The sequence below is a fragment of the Bison bison genome, unplaced genomic scaffold (genome assembly GCF_000754665.1).
Source record: "Bison bison bison isolate TAMUID 2011002044 unplaced genomic scaffold, Bison_UMD1.0 scf7180017864312, whole genome shotgun sequence".
Classification (NCBI taxonomy): Eukaryota; Metazoa; Chordata; class Mammalia; order Artiodactyla; family Bovidae; genus Bison; species Bison bison.
In genome coordinates, this window is record NW_011494884.1 from 1613379 (window position 1) to 1627677 (window position 14299).

General features: G+C 53.6%; 1 protein-coding gene across 1 annotated transcript in view; it reads left to right on the forward strand.

Moving 5' to 3' along the window:
- MMP17 (matrix metallopeptidase 17 (membrane-inserted)) overlaps positions 1–1272 on the forward strand; it is a 27207-nt gene extending 25935 nt beyond the window's left edge. The window contains exons 17-19 of the mRNA XM_010852520.1: positions 22–215; positions 915–1053; positions 1183–1272. Of these exons, the coding sequence (XP_010850822.1) occupies positions 22–215; positions 915–1053; positions 1183–1272 (423 nt within the window). The remainder of the gene's footprint in view (positions 1–21; positions 216–914; positions 1054–1182) is intronic.
- Positions 1273–14299: the final 13027 nt, after the last annotated feature.

Below are 14299 nucleotides of genomic sequence, written 5' to 3' on the forward strand. Positions count from 1 at the left end.
CGGTGCTGGCCTTCTGGCCAGGGCCCGGAGCTACGAAGTGCAAGGACTGGTGCCCGCCCCTCCAGCATCCTAGGCAAGTGTGGCAGCAGAGCGGCCCCCGCCTCGCGGTTGGGGACGGGCGCCCCCTATTCCCGGGCGGAGGTCACCGGCTGCAGCCTCCCTAGCTCTGGCAGACACCAGCAGAGGGCGCTGCTCCTCGGGCTGTGGATGCGGGGGTAGCGCCCGCCTGGCCTTGACTATGGGCTGTGAGCTGGGAAGACTTCGCCAGGGTCCTGATGGGGGCCGGAGCTGTCTTTTCAGCCTGTGAGTGACGGCATCTCACGGAAATTAACAGAAGATTAATATCTCACGGAGATTGACAGGAATGGGCAGGGGTGGGGGTGTTACATCAGGCCTCGGGGCCCTCTGCTCTCCAGGCCCTGGAAAGGGCAGCCCAGGAGTTCCACGGGCACCCCCTCCCCATCACCGGACCGCACTGCCGCCCCTGGTGCTTCCGCCCACCCTTGGGGCTTCCTCTCCTGGTCCCTGTGGGCCTGCTGGTTGCCTTGATGAAGGCAGCCTCGCCACACACAGGTGCGTCCCCAAGCTGGGGCCGTGGTGGTCTTGTGACGCATTTCAAACAAACACGACCTCTTCCTGCTTGGTAACGGCTCAGACTTGGCTCCCTGATGCGCCCAGGCGGGTAGAGAGTGGGCAGCCTCTGGGTTTGGAAGGACTCTTGCAGCCCTGACCGCACACCACCAGCACTCTGGAGTGGGGTGGGAGGGGCCTCCAGAAATGCCTGTGTAGTGGGCACCAACACCTTCCTGCCCAGTACCTCCTTGACTCCTCCATGACCATCCCAGGTTGTTACACCCATTTCACAGGTGGAAAAGTTGAGGCCCGGTTCAGGGACATGCACCTCCTGCCAGCAGGCAGGGGTCAGGCTGGGTCAGGTCTCAGAACCTGAGGTTCTGGCACGTTGGCCTGGCCCTCCCTGATGGATTTAGTGCCTACTTGCACGTGCAAGTACTGCTGTCAGTACGGGACGTGCAGAACGAGACAGGTTCTTGGGTGAGGCACCTGGGATGCCATATGCCACCCTGTGTACCCCAGGACGTGGCCCAACAGGAAGTGTGGGTTGGTGGCTTGGCGGGCCAATCCAGGGACTCTGCTCCATCCCGTTGCTCCTCTGCCCCATAGCTCCTTATCCAGGATGGCAGCCGCGAGTCCCACCCAGAGAGGCAGAGAGTGCGAGCTGTACCCTTCGCCCTGCAGGGGACCTTTCCCTGAAGCCCTGGCTGCCTGCCTACTCTCACTGGCAGGGAGTGACTTTTCCTGGGGGTGCATAGCTGTGGGAGCAGGATGTTCTTTGCCCATCCCTGCAGCAGCCATAGATGCCCCAGCGTAGAGCACTTGGCCTGAGAACCTCTGGTCTAGACGAATCACTAACATCTCTTCCCTGGGACTAGAGAGAGGCAAACACCTCTGGCAAAAATGGGGTTGGTCGGGAAGAGGATAAGTAGGTGGGGGTGAGCATCAGGGCGTAAGATAGCCTGAAGAGACCCTGCAGGGACTGCTTTAGAGCAGGTATCTCCAGGCCGGGCGCCCAGCTGGAAGCATAGGAATCACCTAGAACCAGCAGAAACACAGATTCTCCAGCCTGCCTTTACCTGCTGATCAGAAGGCTGGGGGGCAGGGCTGGCCATGTGTTACCCTACCCCCATTCTCTAAGTGTGAAGCACAGGCAAGTTTGTGAACCGCTGCTTTCCAGGGGGCTCCAGAAAGGCCTCCCAGAGCAAGGGGATGAGCAGAAACCAAGGGAGGAGGAGTTGGTTGTGCTGAGATGAGAGAGAAGAGTCCAGAGTCCGGCTGGGGTGTGGGGGAAGGGTAGGTGCACACATCTAGGGGGTGAGATGGGCATGCTCCAACAGAAGACACTCCATCCTTTGGCCAGAGATTTTCCAGAGGAGAGTGGGAGCTCAGGAGGGCAGGGGCAGTCTTTGTCCGGGGCTTGCAGGCTGCTGTAAGGGGTTGGGATCCACTCCCAATGTCATGGGAAGTTGCCAGCCCCAGCTCTAGGGAGAGGCAGAAATGTTCCCATTTTCAGAAAACAGTGCAGGCTCCTGCAGCTACCCGTCTCCTCCCCTACCTGCGCCCAGGTAGCAGAGGTCAGCTCAGGGCCATCCCAGGACACATGGGTAGGCATGATGCCACAGGCAGGCAGGCAGTCTCCAGGCCTGGCCCTGTGTTGGCTGAGCCAAGCCAGGCCACATCCCACATCCATCTGTCCGCCATCTGGTCTGTGGACCTGGAAGGGCTCTTTGCCCATCAGACCAGACCAGATGGACTAAAGATCCCTCGTGGGTGGAACAGGCTGCCTTTGCTCAGCAAGGGCACCTCTCCCGACACGGTCCCACTCCTTTGCATTCTCCAGCAGCCTGTAAGGGGAGCCAGTCCCAGGCCCTTGCGCAGTTGGGGAAACGGCCCAGATAGGGTCCCCTGGGCACACAGCCTATGGGCCAGAGCCAGCCGTGGACCAGGTCTGCAAGAAGCCAGATTCTCTCTTGGTGGGTGATGGTTTTACTCTTGTGTTAAAGCCAAAGATCATTTTATAAAACTTTCCCTGTAACTCTGTCTCACATGAAGTATATAGCAGACACATAAGTGGTACATCTCTGTGTTCAGTCCTAAGGGACAAATTCATAGGAGAAGTAGTAGCAGCAGCAGCTGCTTCCACCAGGAGCTAAAAACCAGGAGCCTGGGCATCAAACAAACCCACGGAAATACTTGGCTTGATCCTATCTTTTTATAAACATCCATATTTTTAAAATTTTGAAATTGTCTTATGTTTACAAAGAAGATGCAGGTAGAGTAACCAGACTTTTTTTTTTTACTTAAATTATTTGGGAGCAGACCAACAACCTCGAACACTTTTCTGTGTATTTCCTGCCAACCAGGACTTTCAAGTCTCTGTAAAATCAGGAAATAACAGGACACATCTGACCCCGCTCGGTCTCTGCATTGGTTTCCACAACATCTTTTACTAGCAGGACACAACCCAGCATCACACTCAGCTGTCCTGAGGTTTTATTCTCTCTGAGCCTTGGTTTTCCTTTGAACTCCACGACCTTGGCCCCTGTGAAGGTCACAGGTTGGCTGTCCTGTAGACTGCCGCCGGTGCCAGCAGCCTCAAGTGTCCCCACGGTTCAATCCCAACTCTGCATCTCTGGTGGGAATGTCACAGAATGCTATTATACGTGCTGAGTTGCTTCAGTCGTGTCCAACTCTTGGTGACCCCATGGACTGTAGCCCGCCAGGCTCCTCTGTCCATGGGCTTCTCCAGGCAAGAATACTGGAGTGAGCTGCCATTTCCTTCTCCAGGGGATCTTCCCAACCCAGGGATCGAACCCATGTTTCTTATGTCTCCTGCATTGGCAGGTCAGTTCTTTTACCACCAGTGCCACCTGAGAAGCCCCGAATGATATTATGCTCACAAAAAATTTTCAGTTTTAGGTGAGTCCCTATTTAAACACCTGGGGCTTTCATGTAAAATTATGAGTTTTCAGTCAAAGTCTTGATTTTGACCCCATGTTGTGCTGGCTTTACTTGAAGGAGCTGTGGACCCCCCTGGGGGGGTCTGCTGCCATGGTGACAGACCCAAAGAAATCCCTCAGAAGGAAGTCAATGAGGGCATTGACCTTAGGAGAGCTCAGCCGTGGAGTCCCAGGTGCTGGCTGACCTCAGCATGACTGGGTCTTGCGAGCAAACACTCATATCCCCGTGTGCGTGAGTGTCAAGTTTACAAAACACATCTACACAGGTCACCCTGGGGGCCAGAACATCTATACTCTAGCTCCCACTTCACAAGTGGGGAAACTGAGCTCTGGTCTCGGCTCGGGCTGTCATAACAAAAGCCACAGTGTGGGCTCAAACAGCAGCTACTGATTTCTCACAGTCCTGGAGAATGGAGGTCCAAGGTGATGGCCGACTTGGTTCCCGGTCAGAGCCTGCTTCCCGGCTTGCAGGCGGCGCCTTCTGACTGTGTGTTCACACGGCAGAGAGCGAGTGGTCTCTTCTTCTTTTAAAATGTATTTCTATTTATTTTTTGGCCACGCTAGGTCTTCATCATCACACTCAGGCTTTCTCCAGTTGCAGTGAGCGGGCGCTACTCTGCTGAGGTGCGCAGGGGCTTCTCGTTGCGGTGGCGGCCTTTGTTGTGGAGAACAGGCTCTAAGGCACAGGCTCAGTAGTTGTGGTACATGGGTTTATTTGCTCTGCAGCACGAGGGATCTTCCCAGACGAGGAATCAAACCCACGTCCCCTGCATTGGGAGACAGAGTCTTAACCACTGGACCACCAAGGAAGTCCCTTTTCATCTTCTTATGGGGAGACTAATTCCATCCTGAGGGCCCCACCCTCATGACCTCATCTCAACTTATCACCTCCCGTAATTCTTGTCTCCAACTACCGTCATGTCAGGGGTTAGAGCTTCCACATGCGATCTTTGGGGGGACACCAACACTTAGCCCATAACCCACAGGGAGAGGAAGCCACAGCACTGCAGCTGCCCCCCAGATGGGACCGAGGCCAGACCCAGATTCCAGCCACACCTCATCCTCATAGGAGCAAATTGTGGAGGGAGAAATATCAATAACCTCAGATATGCAGATGACACCACCCTTATGGCAGAAAGTGAAGAGGAACTCAAAAGCCTCTTGATGAAAGTGGAGAGTGAAAAAGTTGGCTTAAAGCTCAACATTCAGAAACCTAAGATCATGGCATCCAGTCCCATCACTTCATGGGAAATAGATGGGGAAACAGGGGAAACAGTGTCAGACTTTATTTTTGGGGGGCTCCAAAATCACTGCAGATGGTGATTGCAGCCATGAAATTAAAAGACGCTTACTCCTTGGAAGGAAAGTTATGACCAACTTAGATAGCATATTCAAAAGCAGAGACATTACTTTGCCAACAAAGGTTCGTCTAGTCAAGGTTATGGTTTTTCCTGTGGTCATGTATGGATGCGAGAGTTGGACTGTGAAGAAGGCTGAGCGCCAAAGAATTGATGCTTTTGAACTGTGGTGTTGGAGAAGACTCTTGAGAGTCCCTTGGACTGCAAGGAGATCCAACCAGTCCATTCTGAAGGAGATCAACCCTGGGATTTCTTTGGAGGAAATGATGCTGAAGCTCAAACTCCAGTACTTTGGCCACCTCATGTGAAGAGCTGACTCCTTGGAAAAGACTCTGATCCTGGGAGGGATTGGGGGCAGGAGGAGAAGGGGACGACAGAGGATGAGATGGCTGGATGGCATCACTGACTCAATGGATGTGAGTCTGAGTGAACTCCAGGAATTGGTGATGGACAGGGAGGCCTGGCGTGCTGCGATTCATGGGGTCGCAAAGAGTCAGACACGACTGAGCGACTGAACTGAACTGAGGGGACTCTGGGTGACTCCCCCCAAAGAATAATCATGATGATACAGTTACCGGTACTGTTCTGCACTTCACAAACACAGGAGAGGAAATGTACTTAGGTCCATTTTCCAGATGAGGAAACTGAGGCTCAGAGAGAAGCAGTGACTTGCTGAAGCTCAGCCACTTAGTGGGTAGATGGTCTCGCTCTGGGGGTCCTGCTCCCAAGGTGTGGCTCTCCTTGTGTGGGATGGGGTGTGATTATGGGATGGCAGCGTGGATGCTCCTTGTTGGAATCCCATGAGTGACTTTTCCTCCAGGGCTCTGGGGACTAACCAGCACCCGGCCGGAGTCCTCTCAGCTCCCAGGCGTCCCCCCAGGCCTGCCACCCAAGCCAGATATTGGGCCCCTGCTGGTTCTGCAGCCCCAGCCCTCTCTAAGTCAGCAAAGGGTGACAGGACCCTGGGGGTGGGGGGTCCAAAGAAACGAGAAGACCCCGAAGCAGATGAGCCCCAGCACAGCTGCCTGCTCCCCTGCCTCCCCAAGGAGCTGCAGCAGCCACAGCCACCTGCCCTCTCCTGTCTCTGGGTTCTTACGTGGACCTGCAGCCAGGTGGTGGCCAGGGCTGCGTCCTCCTCCCCCGTGAGGCTGGTTGGCGGTTGCTGGAGAACCCATGTGGCCTGGGTTTCCTTGCTCTGTGGCTGGTGCCAAGGACAAGAGTCCCTAAATGAGCAGAAGTCACAGGTCACTTCTGTCTCAAACCTGCTGGCCGCAAGGGAAGGATGCAGACCCTTCCTCTCAGTGGGTAACGAGAGTCGGTCCACAGTCTGAGGAACTATGAGGTTCAAGGACTTGTTTTGCCCATCTTAGAAAACCCAACTGGCCGCCCTACTCCACTTGGGAAAACCAGGGGTTGGAGCACCCCAAACCTGCTCCTCTGTGCATGGACAGCAGGCCACTCCCACTGCTCAGGAAGAGATCCTGCTCTTACCTCCCACCGAGCTTGCCAGCTCTTCTGACCCCCTTGCAAGTCACCATCCCCCGTGCCTCCTGACTGCTCTCTGTTTTCCCCACATGACAGCCACATGACCCATGAAAAACTTCATCAGACCAGGTCCCTCTGGTCTCAAAGCCCTCACATGAGCCCCTGGCCTTGTGGGTGGGGTAAAATCCCAGTCCTTACTGTGGGATAGAACTGCACCCCAACCCTGTCCCCTCCTCCTCTGTGCTCTGTCCCCCATCTCCTGTCCCCTTCACTCCAGCCATGGTGACCCAGCGCCTCCCAGACCATAGCTCCTGCCCCAGGGCAGACGTGGGTCCCCAGGCCCATCCCCAGTGTCACCTTCAAAGCGGTGCCTCTCTGACCACCTCCCTGAAATCGCAAACATCCCTCATTCCCCACAAACACACCCAGACCCTTTCCCACCTTTATTTTCTCCTTACTACCACCTGACCTATTATTTAGTCAATTTATATACTCAGCATGAATTTTGTTGACTGTCTTTCCTCTCCACTAGAGCATAAAGATTTGGCCTATTTTGTTCAATGCCCTGGTCCAGGGTTACTAGATGTTTGTTGAGTGAATAAACACTTGGGGGAAATACCACAGGTGGACTTGAGCCCCTCGCTGGCGTCTGGTCTGGGCCTTCTTTTCCCTGTGGAGTCTCGTCTGGAGGGGACTCTGGAGTCCCCTCTTCCTCCCGGCCCAGGAAGTGGCCTTTGGGAGAGCAGCTGCTCAGTTTGGATGAAAACCAGGACTGTCCTGTACAGACCTGGCCCCTAGATCTAGGCCAGACCAGGGGTGCAGTGCCTGAACTCTCTGGGACTTAAACAAGCTCCATGCCCGGGTATCCCTCAATAGGCCTTCATCCTGGGGTCCATGGTGTTGGTCTCTCTTTTTTTTTTTTTGTCTGTTTTTTTGGCCTTGCTGCAAGGCTTGTGGCATTCTAGTTTCCAGACCAGGGATTGAACCTGCGGCCCCCGGCAGTGAAAGCTTGGAGTCCCAACCCCTGGAGTGCCAGGGAATTCCCAGTCCATGGTGTTTGAATCTCTCCCCATCCAGTGTTGGTTTCACAGGGGAGAGGTAAGCATCTTACAATCAACTGTTGGGAGACCCAGAGGTGGCGCAGCAGAGACCGCCAAGCTGACTGCGGAGAGCAACACACGGACCTCGAATGAGCACCGCGAGAGACAGAGTGAGACAGGATAGGCTCAGCAGACAGAGCCGCCGGGAGGCCTCAAGATCTCCTGGCCGTTTGTTTAGTGATGATCCATGAGACACAAACAAGCAATTCCTGAACAATACGGCTTGTCACAGAGACTCAGGGGCACTGAGCTAGAAGTATTGACAGCCCATAGAGGGCACGGGTGGCCCCTGAGAGGATGGCACCGTGGCCTTTACTCTCAGACCTATTTCACAATCGGGTCCAGGAATGAACAGGTTAGGGTTATATAAGACGTGTGCTCTGCGTGGGGCAGGAGTCCAGGGGAAAAGTCAGTAAATAGAAGGAAAAGGGGTGGCGACTGAGTGCGGCGAACCAGGGGTGGGAGTTCCAGAAAGAACGAAGCCTCCAGGGGTCTCTGCGGAGCAGCCAGGGCTGAGAGCTGTCTGGGGACTGTCCAGGGGGTCATGGAATGTGAGCTCCAGGAGCCCACCCTGGTCACAATCATGGCCAGGGGAGGTGGCCGCCGGCCAGGGTTGCATCACCCCACCGATGCCCCGGGAGCCCCGTGCCACAGCGGCATGGGCCCTGATGCAATCCTCTGCCATTGTGCAGCCTGGCTGTCCTGCCAGCCTGGACTCTGCCCTTCGCGGGGCCCGGCCCCCACTGCGGCCTCCAGCTGGACTCTTCTTCCAGTCTCCATCCAGAAGCCCTTGGGGTTATGGCCCTGTGGCGCCAAGCAAGTCACTTCTGGTCTCTGAACCTTCCTTTCCCACCTCCCGAGTGGCGCTGAGGTTTGAGGAGCCACGTGGGGGCTGCTGGAGACGGGGGTTCCCTAGCCAGGCCCCTGTATACATCTGCTCTTCTTCTCCTTGATGGTGGGACCCCAACTAGTTACTCAACTGCTCCATCTGTGAATTGGGGATAAATGTCCCTGCCCGGTGGGCTGGTACCTCTCCTGGAGGAGAGGAGCCAGCCAGGGCACAGGTGCAGTACCAGGGTCTGCTAGTGTGATGACCGAATTCTACTGAGGACTCAGTGAACAGTTTTTCACATGAAATTAAGGATGTGTCTTAAAATTGATGAGGGGTCAAAGTACAGCCCACCGCATTTTACTTTTTCTTGTTGTTCAGTCACTCTGTCCTGTCCAACTCTTTGCAACCCCACAGACTGCAGCACGCCAGGCTTCCCTGTCCTTCACCATCTCCCCAAGTCTGCTCAGACTCATGTCCATTGAGTCGATGATACCATCCAACCATCTTGCCCTCTGTCTCCCCTTTCTCCTCCTGCCCTCAATCTTTCCCAGCATCAGGGTCTTTTCCAATGAGTTGGCTCTTTGCATCAGGTGGCCAAAGTATTGGAATTTCAATAGAAAGAGTAACAGCTGCTCTTTCTAGCAGCTTGTAAGTGAACCAGGGTCTTTCCCACCAATGACATTTAGATGTGATGGAACACAGAAGTGTTACTAAGCACAGCTGTGCAGGGCATGACAAAATCCACAGAGGGGAAGTTGGGGAAGGGCTCTGTGAACCAGGAGTGGCGTTAACAATGCCTGGGCTCAGGGTCCCCAGAGAAGGTCCTGGGCTGCTCCCTGGCCACCACAGCCCCTAGACCCTTGATCCCTTTCCGGGAGTCTCAGAGACTCCCAAGACACCCACAGACAGTCGTAATCTCTCAATCCAGAGGCAGAAGAGAGGGGTGCACAGGCCAGTGCAGCCATCAGTAAAAGGAGGGTCATGAGCCGTGATGACCACAGTGACTGGGGTCAAGGTGGGGATGGGGCACTTTTAGACCAGGTGGTCCCGGAGGGCTTCTCGGAGGAGGTGACGTTTGAATGAGACCTGCATGGCAGGAGGGCATGGGGGAGCGTTCCCGGCAAAGCAAACTGCCCCAGGTCTCAGGCTGGAGCCAACTTAAGAGGCAGGGGAAACAGAGGCTGCCCTCACCACCTTATCGGTAGCAGGACAAAGAGGAGGAGAGAGGGCAGCTCTGGGCATTTGGGAAGCTGGGTGGCAGGTGACTGGGAGGGGTCAGAGGGTGTCCAGAAGAGGTGTACCTTATATTTGATTCAATGCACCCCTTACCGTCACCACAGGAGGGACTGTGTAGACCAGAAGTGTCCCCAGGCCAGGCGGTCCTCCAGTTGGAAATAGGCAGCTGGGCATTGGGGGCGGTGCTGGGGGGGAACCTGGAGATCCTTCTTTCCACACCCAAGCCCCTCCCCTCAGGATGAGATGCTGAGGCAGCAGCCACACCCCAGCTCACACCTCGGGTTACTGATCCCTCCCCACAGAAACCGACATGTAGATTTGACTTCCCTTTTCATGTATTCATGCTTTATTTCAGCTCATACCTTTTTCAACAATTGTATGATAAAATACACACGACACAAAATTGACCACTGGTGTCATGGAGTACACTCCCAGAGCTGTGCAGCAAACCCCCACCCAGTTCCCAAATATTTTTCTCGTCTAGAGGGAAGCCTTGTGCCCACGATCAGTCACCCCCCCAGCCCTGTGCCAACCCACAGGGAACACAAATCTACCTTAAGTCTCTGTACATTTGCTTATTCAGGGAACCTCTTCTGGGAGGAAATCATACATAGTTACTATTTTCTTAAAAAAAAAAAATTTTTTTTAAATCTATGTGTCTGGCCTGTGGGATCTTTAGTTGCGGCATGTGGAATCTAGTTCCCTGTCCAGGGTTCGAACCTCAGCCACCTGCATGTGGAGTGCAGAGTCTTAGCCGCTGGGCCACCGGGGACGTCTCGAGTCTGGCTTCTTTAACATAACGTGTTTTCAAGGTTCATTCATATTGCAGCGTGAATCAGAGCTTCATTCATTTTTACAGTTGAATCATATTCTCTTGTACGGCTGGGCCACACTGGTTTATTCATTCCTCTGTGGACACCGGGGTTGGAGACTGTGGGTTGCTCTGCTGTGAGCGTGGGTGTATATTTCTGCTGAGCTCTTTAGTTTTCCAGGGGATAGACACAGGAGTAGAAGCACCGGCTTTACAGGGGAACCCGAGTGGGCTCCTGTGAGCATGGCAGAGGTGCATGTGGTGGCTATGCTGACTCACCCAGCCCCATCCAGGCCTGGAAGAGCAAAGCTCCTCAGCCTCCCACACACCCCTCCACCCAGCCGTGACCCAGCAGCTGTGCCCAGGGAGCGGGTGCTGACTGGGCCTAGCCTCTGGGCTGGAGCCGAGGAATTCCCACCCACCGGCCCACTGGACAGTCTGCAGCTCAAAACTGACAGGGACAAAGTAGATGATTAAATAGTTAATCCCACCAGGGGATTAGAAGTAGAAAAATATGGGAGACCCCTGTACGTTAATGATTACTCAAGAGAGCAGATTTGCTTAAATATAAAACCAAGCAGGCTTGCGTAGCAACAAAGCCTTGCAACAGAAGCACGTGTCCCCAAACAGTAAAACAATGGTGCCGTGAGCCCCACATCCTGCCCAGTGAGCTCAGTAGGTTAATAATCCCTAGGACATGTTATCTGCACACATGAGAAACAATTTGTGGGCCCAGCTTGAAATGTAGGGACAAGAAAACTCCCCTGCCCAACCTGGAGGAGAAACTGATGATGAAGGCATGATGTCTTCTCAAGAAACACAAAGGCGGTCTTCTCCCCCTCTCCACTTTTCCTTTGATTATAGCCCAGTAAATTCTCACCCGCCCACTTGTGAGCCCCACAAGCATCCTATTCTAGTGCCTGTGTCCTTAGGCACTCAGTCGTGTCCGACTCTTTGCAACCCCATGGACTGTTGCCCACCAGGCTCCTCTGTCCATGGGGATTCTCCAGGCAAGAATACTGGAATGGGTTGCCATGCCCTCCTCCAGGGGATCTTCCCAACCCACGAATCGAACCAGGGTCTCCTGTATTGCAAGTGGATTTTTTTTACCAGCTGAGCTACCAGGGAAGCCCCATCCTATTTTAGTAAATCACTTCATCTCTCGCTGAATTCTCTCTGTGCTGAGATATACAGGGTTGCGGTACTGGAGCATTCCGGCCCCCCCCCTCCCCGGAAATGCCGCGCAAATGGTTTCACAAGCATAAGTGCTTGTAACACCTTTGCTCGGGTTTGTGCAATATTGGGCACCCTCCATGTCCTGCAGAGGCTCTGCTGCACCCCTGAGGGCATCTGGGTTTGAGACCTAGGAACCTGCCTTGGTCCAGGGAGGGGTAGGGTCTCCTGAAAAGACCCACCAGGTAAGTCCTATTTCAGGTGAGACCAGGGATGCCCAGGTGTGGGCTCTGCAGGGATGCCCAGGTGTGGGCTAAGCTGGACCTACTGCTGCTAAAACCTTGGCTCTCTGTGCACCTTCCTTTGCCAGGCAAAGGGGGAACACAGTAGGCTAGCGCTTCAGGAACCATGCCCGTCTCCATGCTGAGTAGGGAGAGGCTATATAGTAAGGCAGGGGTATGAGATAAGGATCAAGGCAGTAACAGTCTTAGTTCCTTCTTCTGCAAAGTTTCAAAACGGGGGTGTGCTGTGTGCTCAGCTGCTTCAGTCACGTCCAACTCTTTACAACCCCATGGAGCCCACCAGGCTCCTCTGTCCATGGGACTCTCCAGGCAAGAATATTGGAATGGGCTGCCATTTCCTTCTCCAGGGGATCTTCCCAACCCTCATTTCCTGCATTGCAGGTTGATTGTTTATATACTAAGCCATCTAGGAAGCTCAAAAGGGTGGGGTTGCTGACATGATTAGGGTGTGTGTGTGTGTTGGGTGGGGGCTGGAGCTCAGAGTGTGGTGTCTTAGCTGGTCTCTATCCTAATCTTGATGAGCTTCTCTGGTCCCTTAGATCTGGCCTCAGGTGATTTCATTGCTGCTTCTCCCTTTGATTAGCCTCTATCCTGCCCTTTGGAACTGAGAGGAAGTCATGGAGAATGGAGTCTTACCTACAAGGAATGGGGAATTAAAAGGCCTCCATGCCCAGGACCCCCACAAGGCCCTGCTGGGCATCACTATCTCCTTGCAGGGGTTGGGCGGGGGGTGGTCACCTACTGTGGCTAGGGTGTGAGGGGTGTTGGAGCACAGAACAGAGGGGACCCCTGCAGGGACACTGAGGTAATTACCCCACAAAAGTCATGTATTAGGCAAATTGATCTGGAGCTAGTACCAAAGTTTGGCCACCTGATGCAAAGAGCATCTTTTTCACTGGAAAAGATCCTGATGCTGGGAAAGACTGAGGGCAAGAGGAGAAGGAGGTGACAAAGGATAAGATGGTTGGATAGCATCACCAGCTCAATGGACATGAGTTTGAGCAAACTCAGGGAGATAGTGAAGGACAGGGAAGCCTGGGGTGCTGCAGTTCATGGGGTCACAGAGAGTCAGACATGACTTAGTGACTGAACAGCAACCACCAGAGTTCATCAATTATCAGCATGGGAAGTAGCAGGAGATAAGAGAGTGCCTTCTCAAAGGTTTTGGAGAATGTGGTTTAGGTATGTGGGAAAAAGGAGAACAGATGTCTGTTTTATTTCAGGTGATCCTAAAATATTTTGCCCCCATCGATTTGTAGACAAAGAATGTTACTTGCCTTTTCAGTAAACAAAGGATATTGTGGCCATAAAGCCATGAGCCACTGCAGCTGACCCTGTGGTACACCCTGAGGGGAATTCAAGGTGCAGAAAAACAGGATACTGGCCCTAAGTAGTTAAGATGTATATTCAAGAATGAGAGAGAGAGCAGGGGAAAAAAAAAAAAAAAGACATATCACAGGAATGATTTCAATCAGCCGGGACTCTTAGATTTTTGGAGAAGGCAATGGCACCCCACTCCAGTATTCTTGCCTGGAAAATCCTATGGGCAGAGGAGGCTGGTAGGCTGCAGTCCATGGGGTCACTGAGGGTCGGACACGACTGAGCATTCACTTTTCACTTTCATGCATTGGAGAAGGAAATGGCAACCCACTCCAGTGTTGTTGCCTGGAGAATCCCAGGGACGGAGGAGCCTGGTGGGCTGCCGTCTATGGGGTCGCACAGAGTCAGACACGACTGAAGTGACTTAGCAGCAGTGCTTGTATCTTACCATACAAAGAAAGGTGCTAAAATCATTAATTTGAGGACTTTGCTGGTGGAGTAACTGATAAGAATCCTCCTGCCAATGCAGAGGACAGGGGTTCGATCCCTGGTCCGGCAAGATTCCACATGTCTCAGAGCAACTAAGCCTGTGTGCCACAGCTACCGAGCCTGCACTCTAAGGCCTGTGTGCTGCAACTCCTGAAGCCTGCACACGCTAGAGCCTGTGCAACGCAACAAGAGAAGCCTCCAGAGTGAGAAGCATGTGCACCACAAACGAAGCCAAGACAGATCTCGATGTAAATGCGTCTGGAAAAAGCAAGGCTCATTATAACCTGGCTTTGTCCCCTGACTTTTGACCCCAAGGAGCCTTTATGTCCCTGTGCAGCATCTCCCTTGCCCCAGAACGGGAAGTATACGACCTCTTGATGTTTTACTCACACAAGGTTTAGCCCTTATCCGTTCCTGCCCTGACTATTATCTTAAGGAGTCCACATGAGACAAAGCCTGGCTGTTTACCGTTTCTGTCTACTTCCATTTCAGAGAGCAAACAGGAGGCTGGTTGTAAATGTCTAACCAGGAGCCCATCTATCTACTGCCTGAAGGAATGTAAACAGGAGGCCAGTTGTAAATGCCTAGCTTGGGGCCCATCCATCTCCTGCCTCAGTCTCAGAAAATGTTGGCTGCGTGCCTGCGTTCAGCTGACAC